This window comes from Sitophilus oryzae, unplaced genomic scaffold (assembly GCF_002938485.1).
Source record: "Sitophilus oryzae breed Bouriz unplaced genomic scaffold, Soryzae_2.0 scaffold_177_pilon_pilon, whole genome shotgun sequence".
In the NCBI taxonomy this organism is placed as follows: Eukaryota; Metazoa; Arthropoda; class Insecta; order Coleoptera; family Curculionidae; genus Sitophilus; species Sitophilus oryzae.
Window position 1 is genome coordinate 146,913 of NW_022146479.1, and position 14,784 is coordinate 161,696.

A 14,784-nucleotide genomic window follows, 5' to 3' on the forward strand; every position below is an offset into this window, starting at 1 on the left:
TTTTCTCTTTATCGTTTTTTAAATAAAAAAGTCCAAAATAGCGGAGTTATTTTACTTTGAAAATTTCCAAAAAAAAAAATGATTTTTTGCTAAAATTTTGAGAACAACTGGATATTTTCTGGATTTTCTTTCTTGTAAGTTTAATCTAATACTTATGTTGCTATATTATCAAGAAATTATGTTTTTTAACTAAAAACTAAAAAAAATCCAAAAAATTTTTCAAAAAATTTCGAATTTTCAAAAAAAAAATTTCCGCGAAAGAACTACTACTAGTTAAAATACTTGCACTTATTTCTGGGACACCCTGTATACAGCCAACTATATGCTTACTTATTTATGATTGAAGTATTTTTTTATTTGGTACATAAGTTAGGCTTTAAATAAGCAGCATTAAGTTTAAAAGTGGTTATATTTAAAACAATAACAATATTACAACAATCTATTACATTACTATATTACATTATAGTATTTTTGGAACGGAAATTTAGTGATAAATTTACTGATCTAAAAATATATAGTATTCCCTTTAAAAATATACAACTTTGGTTTGAAAATATGTTTGAATCACTCTGTATGTTGACAAAAATATTTTCAAAATGTGCGTTACCATTGCCCTCGTATTAGAAAAATTGAATGAAATTCAAAAATCAAATATAGAACTTTCTCGGAAGCCTGAATGGTTAGCGAAATGCATGTCAGCAAAGTGTTTTGGTGTATCAGTGTATTATAGTGTTTTACTTTACTCTTTAACCCTTGTAACATCAAGGGTTCCAATCTCATTACATTAGTTTTAACGGATACCTGGATAAAAATAAATAAAAGACCGAACCTAGTGTCCTCATTTTTATTTTTAAATTGTCGTTTTGTTTCCTAGCCCACGGCCATTCAAATTGCTCGGTCACAGATACATTTTATTGATAATTAAATATATTGTATTGTACTGCGCACAAAATAATCTGGAAGCATTTTTCTAAAAGGAAGACCTAGCTACCTACAAGAACAACAAAATAAGATTCGATATTTAATACTAGCTTTGTAAGGTCAAGTATTCGAAACCAATGAATACATTGGAAATTGAAGGTTCGTTAACCTTAGATAGAAATATTTCGTATTACACAATCTATTAGATCAGTTCCCTTATGGTTTGGTCATTAGTACCAGTGGCGGATACAGAGGGGGGGCCCATGGGGCTCGGCCCACCCATAAAATCAGTGAGGTGGGTTAAAAATGACGCTCTAAAAGGCATATTTTACATTATTTTTGATTTGGGCCCCCCCCTAAAATAAATTCCTGTATCCGCCCCTGATTAGTACATTGTCTGTTTTACAAGGAAAATTCATTTTTTTATTTTTTTATTTAGTTTAGAAAAAATTACAAACTCAGATGTAAAAAAAACACAACATATTTTTTTACAAATTTAAAATATTATATTTTTTTTATTTTTGCCCTATTTTTATGATTTTTTTAACAGACTGTATATAAACATAATATCTACTTTAATTATTAAACTTAGTTTTTTATAAACTTTAGTATTTGACTTATCATACAGGGTTAATCGAAGGGTTATTTTTTTATCTTAAATTTAAAACACCCTGTGCAATAAATTTGCGAGTAAATTTTTCTAAAACATTATTTTTCGATCAGAACCATGTCTTCTGAGCATTTTGTTTTTTGGTTCATGTCAACACATAACTTGGTTAAATTTTAAGAGCAAAATGAACTTGGCCGCTTGCCTTGGAAAATGTGATACTTTAACAACAGCAAAAAATATGACGTTAATCAAAATTAGTAATATTTTAGAACAAGCAAACATTTTTATGAAGAATACATTTTTCTCAAAATGTCAATAATAAAAAAGTCTTTCCTCTTGTAAAGCCAATCCGGGTACATACAGTATATTTATATGAAATACCGGGTGCGTCTCAAAAGTGACCCCCTGTAACTTTTTTATTTTTTCAAATAAAAAAAACGGGATTTGGTATGTTAGTATATGATATAAATTAGGATTGATTGACGTTTTCAATTGTTTTTGGTCACTTCTTGTTTTACCGGAAATGAGTACAACTTTTGATTTTTAAACGGCACCCTTGTTTTTTTTTGCTTTATTCGATAGAAAATGACACTCTGAATAGAATGACATATCATATGTCAATTTTTAACATTTTCGCTTAAAAAATCGTATTTTAAATATCAATCCAGAATGACATGGTTGTGTTAAAAACACTAATTTTTATTTAAGGAGCCTTGGAAAAATAGATTTGATCGACTAATGTTTTTCGTGTCTTGTCCTGGCCAGTTAAAAGATGCCCACATCATATTTTTAATCACATCTCAATTTTTTCAAATGGAACAAGGGTGGCTCATTAGCATATTTGGAAAAAGGATGGATATTTTTTACGAATAATTTGGTACCACACACTTGGTATTTCGAGTCAAATTGTCGTGAATAGAATCACATATAATATGCCAGAAATTTTGTTTTTTACTATGTATTCTAAAAAAATATTAAATATTACTATTAGCACAGATAACAGGGTATAAAAAACAATATAGAGGTTTCTGTATGATAAATGGAATCGTTTTCACACTGTATGATAGTTATCCAAATAAAAATAAGTGCCCATCATTAAGAGAATAAAAAACGGTATGGAAATGGACCACCCCGTACATCATGGCCAATGCGATTAGGAAAATGGCCTTGACTGGGAAAACTGTCGACAATTAACATAACAATTTCATGCTTTCCCAAAATAGCGGCGCTGTTTATCCACATCAGAAATAATGTTTTTGTATAAATGTTATCTTTTCTCGTTTTCTAACAATAGGTGAGAGTAAACATGAGGCTACAATGAACAGAATATTTTTTCGACAGGACTTTTAACATTATTCACGTCTACAGATCTACAGATGTCAATTACGTCAATGGATTGCAAATTATTCGTTGAAAATGATTTTTCCACATATGCTAATGAGCCACCCTTGTCCCATTTAAAAAAAAACATGAAATATGATTAAAAATACGATTTTGGCATCTTTTAACTAGCCAAAACAAGACACGAAACACATTAAACTCTCAAATCTATTTTTCCAATGCTCCTTGATTAAAAATTAGTGTTTTAATACAGTCATGGTACTCTAGATTGAAATTTAAAATACGATATTTTAAACGAAAATGTCAAAAGTTGACATGTGATATGTTAAAAGTTGTAGTCATTTCCGTTGAAACAGGAAGTGACCTAAAACAATTGAATACGTCAATCAATCCTAATTTATGTCATATATTAACATATCAAATGGTTTTTTTTATCTGGAAAAATAAAAAAAGTTATAGGGGCGAGCCACTTTTGAGAAATACCCGGTATATCATCTACTTGTCGATATACGTGTGATGAAATAATTATATGTGTCAATCTACAGGTTGCTAACAATACGCACACAATAATTGTGTCAGTATTATTTTGTTATAAAATCGTTACAATGTGCTATAAAAAGCTAAACCCGACTTACAACGAGGAACATTGTAAAAATAACAGGAAAAGAATATTAGGATTTAAAATGATTCATGCTTACGATTCAAAATGCCTAACAGCTAACAACATGCCTATACCAGATTATAAAATTATATTGTCATTATTTTCAAAACGAGCATTTATAGTTATAAAAAGTAATTTCCGGTATAATAAAATAATTAAAAATTATTATTTTAGTGTAATATGATGATATAGATATTTTTACGTTGTGTTAAGAAACTGGTTATTTTTGGTCAATCCAATAAATAGTTATGTTCGAATTTTAGTCCATTGACTCGTACAAAAAAGGCATTTTAAAATTTTTATGTGCTTTAAAGTTCAATAGTTAATAATCAATTTTTTAGGCAGTATACAGGGTGTCCCAGAAATAAGTGCAAGTATTTAAACGGGTAGTATATTTCGACCCCAGAAACACGCCTAAGAGGTTTTTTTCGCGAAAAAAGTTTGAAAATTCGAAGTTTTTTGAAAAAATTTTTTGATGTTTTTTTTAGTTTTTAGTTAAAAAACATAATCTCTTGATATATAGTAAATATATATGGCAACATATATATTCGATTAAATTTACAAGAAAGAAAATCCAGAGAAGATCGAGTGGTTCTCAAAATTTTAGCAAAAAATCATTTTTTGGAAATTTTCAAAATAAAATAACTCCGTTATTTTGGACTTATTTAAAAAACGATAAAGAGAAAATGTGTTTCTTTTATCGAGATCTATCACCCCTTAACATATACTTGCACTTATTAACTTTACTGGGACACACTGTATAGCTAAATTATTTGTTCGCTAGTATCTAATTCTTATTTATTTCTATTATTTTTAACTAAAAAGAAATAATATGCACTTATAGGAAGTTCTCGTTTTACTTTTCGCACGCAAACCAGTAGTAAAAATGCAGCGTATGGACATATCAAATTATTTGCAAATGCTGTATAGAAATTCAATATTTTCTGTGTATAAAATTACGATTTTACAGTTAAGTAAGTTATTTTTTGTGACGGAATCATTTTATTTAATACCTATTCATGCATAATTACATTTTCTAGAAATCTGATGCTAAAACTGATATTTTAGTTTCTTAGTATGAAATCAGACCTTCTTCAATCTCATATTCCATTTCTTTTTATGAAATAGAATTACTTTTAGTATATCATCATACACTGTTTTTTTACAAACATAATAAAAGCCATTTTTTACAATAAAAATATATACGACACTATAATTTTGAATAATCTTCGTTCTACTCATAAATTATGTTGGTATTATAGTAACTGACACATTGAGTATGTAGATTTGTTTTATTTTTTGACAAGTAAGTAAGAGTCAAATAATCAGGAATTTTTTCTCAAATGAATGAGATTTTTAAACGAATAGCATTCTACGTGCTTAAGACATATTATGATTTATTGGTTATAATAAATTTAAGTATACCTACTTTCTCTTAGAAGAAAATATGATCTTAAATTAACTTTTATCAAGTACTTGACTTATACGAACAAAATGAATTGCCATGGTATAAGCAAAACAGTAGCTCCACTCTCCCAGATTGTTGGCAGTATGCAGAGAGCCTCAGATGAGATCTGTCATTCAGGCTGCGAAATTCGAGATTTGCATCCCAGAACAAAGTCGAACTGACAAAATATAGCCGTATCTTTGTCTCTTGTTTATCATATATTGTTTTGAAACAATTAAAAAAGTTTTTAGTATTAATTTGGTCAATTCCTTTTCAAATTTACTAATATATTAAAGGGTAAATCTTTTTTTTATTGAATATTTAAAAAAAAGTAAAAAATATTTAGTTCGCATTTAAAAATTTAGTCTTTTAAAATTATATTTTTATTTCTGATTTATTTTAATTTATGTATTTTTTACAGGCCCACTTAGAGAAAACAGAGGGCGACATCAAGCAGCTCATGGAGAACTCCGTCAACTTGAAATCCAACTACTTGGAACTCACAGAACTCCGTCACGTGCTCGAGAAAACTCAGGCCTTCTTCAGCGAACAAGACGAAGCCAATGGGTTTGACTCTGCCCATAAAGTAAGTACTCTTGTAGATTCTTCTTGCCTAAACTTTACTGAAACTATGTTTTCTCTAGGCTTTGATCCCTGACGATCACAATATATCCGTAAGAGGTCGCCTTGGTTTCGTGGCTGGTGTCATCAACAGGGAAAGGGTGCCAGCATTTGAAAGGATGTTGTGGAGAATATCCAGAGGAAACGTTTTTTTGAAACGAGCCGAAATTGAAACCCCACTGGAAGATCCAACTACAGTAAGTATCAATAATTTTTTAAGACTTTTCACGTCTCATGTCAAGAATGACCCGAACTTGCGTATTTTTTTAAACGGGTTACTCTGTGTATTATTTTTTATTTTATTTGCCATGTTATGAGCTTTCTAAAAATATGATATATAATACTCTATAGGTACTTATTTTCAAAAACAAGCTAAAAAATGCATTATTTAACTTTATAACACAGACGGTCGCACAAGTTAATTTCCAGTGCAGTTTGTTAAGATAACAATATGATGAAATAAAATAATATTATGTTAAAAAGTTAAATAATGTACTTTTTTATGAAAATAAAAAAGATAGTATAGAGCATATTACAAATATACAGGCAAATATTACAAATATATACATACATTTTTTTTTTAAATGGAACACCCTTTATCTTATTACATTTTTAGTTTCTACGATTAAAATAAAGGTAAATTTGATTAAGGTTTATTACACTTACACCTTACCGTTTTTGAAATATTTTCAATTTTGTGAAATTGCAGTAAAAATTTTAAGGCTTCATTTCTCCAAGGGTATCAAAGTTTTTAATACTAAATATTTATTGAAGTTTATTTATTGATCAGTTATTGTGTTTCAATAATAAAAATAATACTACCTCATACAGAGTGTCTAAAAATTTATTTTAAATTATTTCTAGCTTTAAACGGCAATAACTTGTTTAATTTAAATGGAACGCCCTGTATATTTTAGGAGAATCAGATGCACAATTTAATTGTCTATCAAATTGTATTATACCACTTTTTACCTATCCCTTCAAGTTTTCGTAGAAAATGCATTTTCTTATAATTTAAACATCATTTATCAATATACCCATGGAATATTGATATTTTAGATTGTTTTTAAAGCAACAAATGTACAAAATGTACAGGCTAGTAATATTATCTTTTTAGCAAAATGATAATATTACTAGCCCATTTGTATGCAAAAAGAAAACTACCTATTTAAATCTTTATAAAAGAGCATACCAAATACTAATTAATTACATACTTAATTATGTTCGTTAATCGATTATTCTAAATAAATGTGGATTTGAATCAGAAATCAATATAATAATAAGTTATGAAAATGAATGTCTCTGTTGTTATAAATAAGCATTTGTCAAAAAATGAAATATCATTAATTAATTTAAGAAATGAAATATCAAGGTGTTACTTTTTACTACACTGTCTAATACACATACAAAATTCAGTTTTTTAGTATTTGGAGTATTTTTTAGTATTTTATCAATTAATGTAGTTTGAATACTGGAATCATATTAATTGGTCCTCTTTAACAAATATTTAAACAGTTTTTTTGATGTTTTAAAGAAATAAACAAACTATATCGGCAATATTAGTATCTGCACTCTTTAAAAATTTAGTACATCTTTAAAAATAATCTAAAATGTCAGTATTCCATGGTTATTTTGATAAATGAGTTTTAAATTACAAGAAAATGCATTTTCTACGGAAACTTGAAGAGATAAGTAAAAAATGGTATAATACAATTTGATAGACAATTAAATTGTGCATCTGATTCACGTAAAATATACAGGGTGTTCCATTTAAATTGAAAAGGTATAGCCCTTTAAAGCTAGTAATTATTTAAAATAAAATTTTAGACACTCTGTATAAGGTAGTATAATTTTTATTATTGCAACACAATAACTGATCAATAAATAAACTTCAGTAAATATTTAGTATTAAAAACTTTGATACCCTTGGAGAAATGAAGCCTTAAAATTTTGACTGCATTTCACAAAATTGAAAATATTTGAAAAACGGTAAGGTTTAAGTGTAATAAACCTTTATCAAATTTACCTTTATTTTAATCGTAGAAACTAGAAATGTAATAATATACAGGATGTTCCATTTAAAAAAATACAACTCTGATATTTTTTATTTATTTGGGACACTTTGTATCTTGTAAAAATATTTTTAAATTGTAGCTCTAATAGTCCTTCAATGCACCCAAAACTTACAATTTGTAAAAATCTAATCGTTTATCTCCAATACTCCGTCTCTTATGTGGTGAACAACCCTGTATGATAAGAACCTATTTTTATTAGGGAAATGAACACTACAAAACAGTATTCGTCGCTTTCTTCCAAGGAGAGCAGCTCAAAACCAGAATCAAGAAGGTCTGCGCAGGCTTCCACGCATCGCTGTATCCCTGCCCCAACACTCAGCAAGAACGAGTCGAGATGCTCAAAGGAGTAAAAACAAGATTGGAAGATTTGCAGCTGGTTCTGAACCAAACACAAGACCATAGAAATAGAGTTTTGGTAAGTTTGAATCTTATTACTACTGGAATATCATAAAAGGTTTATCCAAAAAAATCCTACGGGTTGTCAGCAGTGGCTTACTAATGAACAAATTTGCCTAACGAACATAAAATACTTAACGCTTCAGAAAGTATATCTCTTTCCTTCGTCAGAAGCAATAAAATACAAAGAACAAAGAAAAAAACTATTTAAAATAGCTAAATGCAACTATTCGAGAACACTTTTGTATTTTTTTAAACAGATACGTCTACAAAAACCGTTGACGTTCTGTTAAAATGACATTATATCAAGTTAAACGTCAACATTAAAAATGACTACCTGATAACAATTACTTAATAAGGTAAAACCAAAAAGCTTTAAAACTTTCTGTATGATTATTTTTATTTTTTTTTTTAATTTTTACATATGTTATGTTCTTTAAAATAAAAGAAGTGATTGCCATACATTACTAACATCTACAGATGCATGAGCAATACATTTATTTTTATTAGATTGTATTAAAAAGCCTCTTTTATTTTTCTTTTGGAGGCTATCGCTTTTTATCTTTTATAAAAGGTTTCAAAAAATTCTATTTCAATAATCTGCTGCTGAAAAAATGACAAAGAAAATATTTTATTAGACAATATGGTATGTTTTTTTTTACTTTTTCTTTATATGTGTACTTAGGTGAGCGTGGCTAAAGAACTACAAAACTGGAGTATAATGGTGAGCAAGATGAAAGCAATTTATCACACTCTGAACTTGTTCAACATGGACGTGACCAAAAAGTGCCTTATTGGTGAATGTTGGGTGCCTTCTAACGATATTCCTAATGTCCAAAAAGCCTTAGCAGATGGATCGGTAAGTTATTTGTTAATAATAATTATACTTATTTAAGAAGTCTATTATATAGTTATAACTATTATGTTTTAGAGCGCTTGTGGAAGTTCCATTCCATCATTCCTCAACGTTATCGATTCCAACGAACTACCGCCTACTTTTATAAGAACGAATAAATTTACCAGAGGATTCCAGAATCTTATCGACGCCTACGGAGTCGGTTCATACAGAGAATGCAATCCAGGTAAAAACAAATTTACACAACAAAAAATAATGGTTAAAAAGTTTACTGAACTTGAATATTGTTCTTGATCGTAATTATATTAATTTTTAGCCTTATACACAATCATTACATTCCCATTTCTCTTTGCTGTGATGTTTGGTGACTGTGGTCATGCAATTATTATGTTTGCCTTCGGACTATGGCTTGTATTGGCCGAGAAAAAAATTGGAGCAATGAAAAATAAGGGAGAAATATTCTCTATCTTCTTTGGAGGTCGTTACATTATACTTCTCATGGGAATATTCTCGTTTTATACAGGGTAATAACTTTTTTGTAATCTGTATAGTGGCCTTTGAAATTATGACGTAAGACAGTACTTGTCAAGGTTTTTCTTGTTAGGTTATCTTATGTAGTGGTATTAAAAAGGCCACATTTATTTTTTGATTCATATTGATGCTTGTAATCTATCAGTTTAAGGTGATAAACAGTAACTTTTACCTTTTAAAAGTTTTTTTTCACTAGTGTGTTCATTTTTATAACACGGAAAATTATCAATAAACATCAATATTCATGTTAAACCCATAGTAACACAATGCAATAAGTCTGACTACTTTCGTGACGACATAAATCGTTATAGCAGGCCTTTATCTTCACGAAGGTTGTGGTTATTTTTTTTAGAAACTAACATAAAATTTTTCAAAAGATCGAAACTTACCTAAATATGAGTTTTTTTTATCAAATTTGCAATGTAGAGCTCAGTACGACAAAAATTATTACCGATTTGATTATTTCAAAGGTTACTTGACACCGTTTTTTTCAAAAATACGATATTTTAATGTATCTCCAACGTTTCTATTAGGTTTGTGTACAATGACTTGTTCTCAAAGTCCATGAATATCTTCGGCTCAAGTTGGAAGGTGAACGAGACAGCTCTTGGAGAAGGTTTCACGTTGCCTACCCATGAAGATGACACCATTGAAGGGCAGTTTACACCCAGAGAGAATTATATAGGAGAACCGTACTTTATTGGTATGGATCCTGTCTGGCAGGTCAGTATATTTATATTAGTATACAGGGGATTTCACAAACCTCGTGTGTTTAACAGAATTATTCTGATAAAATATAAAAAATAGAATTAATTTATACTGAAAAACTATTTTTGAGTATAATGTATTTCATTAAAAAAAATATTAATATTAAAAAATTATTTTTTTCCATAGCAACTGTTAAAATTTTTTTCCATAGCAACTGCGTTAAAATTACCTTATATCTATCAAAAATAGTAGATAATATAGTACTTTAACCGCATAAGTTAAAAACTTTACTTCTTCTCTTTCATTTTTGAAAATTTTTGTATTCCATTTCATAAGTTATTCGAGATTTAAATGGAAGTCTGAGCATGAATATCTGTTGGTAATTTACTTATTTCGTTTTGAGCCATTTCTGGCTCCAATTCAATCAGCAGTCGACACGAAAGAGAATTAAAAAATATTGACTCAAAACTGACAACTAAAGAGACAACTTTATTTATTTGTCAAATTACATAGAAACCAACGCCAACCCAGCACAATATTTTTTCTACTCGTAATAAATTCTTTGAAATAATAATTTATGAATATTTTTTAAAACGTAACTCGCTATGGAAAAAAATATTGTTTTATACACGACGATAAAATTGTATTATCGTCTCCCGAAATTAATTCTCGGTCAACGATAAAATACCATTTTATCGTCTTGTATAAAAATAACTATTAATCTATCAAAAATTCGCACACAATTAATTTAGTTTTTCAAAAACACTTCAATTAGCATTTTTTCATAAAAAAAATGAAAAGGAAAATATAAAATTACTGTTACATTATATCTACTAAAATTATAGTTGCAACAAAATTCTTGAATTGAATTTGGACAAGGCAAAGAAATTAAGAATATGTTTCATGAAAAGAATGAGTGTAATGTAGATTTTGTTGATATAATTATAACTCCTGTTTATCAAACTTAAAATTTGCATCAAATTTAATGTTGTAAACATTAGTCTACTTAGTATAATAACGGTTTTAAAATAACTTAAAACTTTGGTTCACACGCTCTAAAATTATCAAAATAAATAAACTAAGCAAAATCAATATTGATCCTGATACGAACATATTTCTATAGCTATAAAGTTATAAGGATAATCCATCTCAAACATACGTCGACTATGTTTTTTTTAAGTTATACATATAGTAATTCTAGATGCTTATCATTTTCTAAAACATACAGGGTACCTTTGGCTGAACTTGCATTGCAAGGTTATAGAGAATTAAAATATATGGATCGGGTCTTTTTTGCGCATCTGTGTTTCTTCTGGTGATTTACAGAATCTGCACGTGTTAATACCATCAGCTTCAAAGGCCTGTGAAGTAGTAGAAGCGAACGAGTCGCATTGTGATCCGATTCAATTCTTACGACTCGTTCTTTGAATCTCACGATTAATTTTTAATACTCGTTTTAATGAACGACTTGTTCAATCTTTGCCGTTCTCTAACCTGTTGATCTTACAATAATGCTCTATTAATTCTATATTATCTGCTGACCGATTATAGTTTCCTCTCTTTGGTTATCAGATGTGTCTTAGATCGCTACTTGGATCACTGTAGTTGTTTCAATGCTTTTTTGTTCAATGTCTTGATTTTTAGTGATAGATATTAGAAACTATAAACTGAATCGATAATAATTTTTACATATATTATTGCAGGTATCAAAGAACAAAATTATTTTTGGCAATTCCTTCAAAATGAAGCTGTCAATTATCTTTGGCGTGGCTCACATGATATTTGGTGTCTGCGTTAGCACCTTCAATTACATGTAAGTAGCTTCACATCTTTTGGATGAAAAAAAATTTTCATTGTTGTTTATTAATGTTTCGTTTATTAAAGCTTTCAGTTAAAAAAATCTTTTGCTAATGTTTTTTATATGTATAGATAATACCAAATAAACGTTTAGTCACGTGATTAAGCTTGCCCGGCACAGCGTTGCCGAATTCCACATATTTTCTTTTAATCAGAATATTTTAGGACACAAAAATGAATTAATTATAAATAAATAAACATTTATTATTTACATCAGCAAAACTCACCTCCTTAACAGCACTTGAGGGAAATAAAGGGCTATTATTATCACTTTCCCGTTCAAAATATTCTAATAAGGTTGCGGTGAGTTTTTCGCAAAGGCTATTAAACTGCTTCAGCATCTTGTACACTTCGCACTACAACCGGTTCTAAAAAGAACACTTTTCCACTGCAGTGTCTGCTAGTTAAAAAATTTCAAGCATTACAACAAAATTTGCTTAAACCGAAAACTCGAATACACAACTAAGTGTCATAACGCATCAAAATGTCAGAAACTAAATAAATAAATGTGGAAACTTGCGGTTTCTTACAGCAGAGCTACCACCTGAATCGTCAGCGGGAAATTTAACCCTGGAGTACTCGCGTGGGATACAGACGTATCCCACGCATGTCAAAAACGCGCATGCGCCGACACTGAAACGAAGCTGCCTACATGCCTCTAGGTATTCTTTTATCACACTTTGCTTGTGCCACTAGTATTATTGTGGATGTGCTACTTTTGGATTTTACCGTGTTTACGTGTGTTGTATTGCTGTGGGATACAGGTGTTTCCAGCGCGACCCTTTATGTCGTCTTATAATCATTGCCATTTTGCAAGTTTTTTTTATATCATTAATAAGAAAATGACTTGTGAATGAAAATATAATGACTAATAAATATATGATGAATAATAAGAATGACTTATGAATCCCAAACTCAAGCCTAAAATGTTAATTTTTTTTATATCAAAGCATTTTGCTTTGTAGCCAAAGGCCTACGAAAATATTAATTTCTATTATATTATTACGTATGTCCTTTTCGTATTAGCTCAACAAATTGGCAAGAAGGGGTCCGAGTAAATGGATTCAGGGGTGCATAGGAGAAAAATGCCGGATGGTACTCACTATTCAAGAACGTTTAACTTCCGTGGAAGTCCAGCAAGCAAAGAGGCTGAAAACCGGAAATAGTCGATGTTATTTGTGTCCTAGAAAAAAGATAAGAGGGCCAGAAAGTATTGATCTTCATGTAGCAAGTGGATTTGCTTAGAACATAAAAAGGAGCTACCAACGCTTTGTGTTAAATGCACAGAAAATTAAAATCGAGCAATATCAGTTTTTTTATATTCATATGAATTGCATGTTTTTGTTTTTTCGTCTGTGTTCATAATACAGTATTTTTTTCGTAAATATATATTTTATTTCTCATAAAATATATTATTACGCTAATTTTTCCACCTAAATACAATAGCTTTGCATAGGGTTACAAATGTATCGCATGCGACCGCTGGTGTAATTTTTCGCCGCGCGAGTACTCGAGGGTTAAATTCCAGTTAGTCAGCCCGGCATCTAATACGCCTGGTTGGCAACAATGAATTCAGTAATCAGTAATGATGACGTATCTGAAAGTTTATTTGGTATCGATTTAGAGCATTTTAACTACATTTATTATTTGTGTTCTGTGATTATATCTAAATTAGATGCACTCTATTTTTATAATTAGTTATATCTGTAAACCTTTTTTAGTCATTTCAAGCAAAAGATGCAGTTGATTCTTCAGTTCATCCCACAGATACTGTTATTGACATTCCTCTTCTTGTGGATGGTTATCATGATGTTCATGAAATGGATCATATATTCTGGACAGTACGATCATATAGGTACGTTTTTACGATATACATAGTTACAGTTGAGGGTTGGAACCTTTGGTGTTACACAGCAAAATCAAAACACTAAATCACCACAATACACCAAAACACTTTTACTTTTACCCTGGACGCGCGTTTCGCTAACCATGTTAGCATCATCAGCAGATGATTAAAAAACTAACCTACAATCTACAACTTGGGCGTTTATATACTCACTTAGTGGGCAACGTGTGGGCGTGACAAGATCTAGCCAACCGAGTCAGAGCCCACCGAGCGTAACAGTTAGATTTCCGCTACTAGAGTAGTAGGAACTAGAAAGAACTTGAAGGAATTGGACCGTTGTCTCTGTTCATACTATCTTTACATTTATTAATTCTGATACTTTCATATGCATCTTAATTGACTTGACTTGTTTAATTAATTTTAAATTATTAAGATCTATGCAATGTTTTTTATCAACAATATGTTCGGCAACGCAAGATTTATCCGGTCTACCATATCTTATCTGAGCTAAATGTTCTTTAAATCTAGTTAATATTGATCTTCTAGTTTGCCCAACATATTTCTGATTACAATCTTTACAAGAAATTTCATAAATACCCGACCTTTTTTCCATTGGAGGTGTTTTATCCTTTGGATTACCTAATAATTGTTGTAATTTATTATTAGCACTAGACACAAATTTATAATTGACATTCTTAAAAATTCCTTTTAGACCACGGGATAACTCTCTATGAAACGGTATTGAAAAATATTTTGACGTATCTTTCTCCACTTCAAAAGTCGAATTGTAGATTGTAGGTTAGTTTTTTAATCATCTGCTGATGATGCTAACATGGTTAACGAAACGCGCGTCCAGTGTAAAAGCACAGAATATCTAGCTACGCAACAGAAAAATACTCGAAATGAAAGAGCTA

The 14,784-nt window shown here is 29.8% G+C and overlaps 1 protein-coding gene across 2 annotated transcripts in view; it reads left to right on the plus strand.

Moving 5' to 3' along the window:
* LOC115882141 (V-type proton ATPase 116 kDa subunit a) overlaps positions 1-14,784 on the plus strand; it is a 55,634-nt gene that overhangs the window by 33,462 nt on the left and 7,388 nt on the right. For both annotated transcript variants that reach the window (XM_030900005.1, XM_030900004.1), the window contains exons 4-12: positions 5,402-5,566; positions 5,625-5,798; positions 7,876-8,091; positions 8,758-8,931; positions 9,004-9,154; positions 9,245-9,452; positions 9,993-10,182; positions 11,871-11,980; positions 13,746-13,879. In XM_030900005.1, the coding sequence (XP_030755865.1) occupies positions 5,402-5,566; positions 5,625-5,798; positions 7,876-8,091; positions 8,758-8,931; positions 9,004-9,154; positions 9,245-9,452; positions 9,993-10,182; positions 11,871-11,980; positions 13,746-13,879 (1,522 nt within the window). The remainder of the gene's footprint in view (positions 1-5,401; positions 5,567-5,624; positions 5,799-7,875; positions 8,092-8,757; positions 8,932-9,003; positions 9,155-9,244; positions 9,453-9,992; positions 10,183-11,870; positions 11,981-13,745; positions 13,880-14,784) is intronic.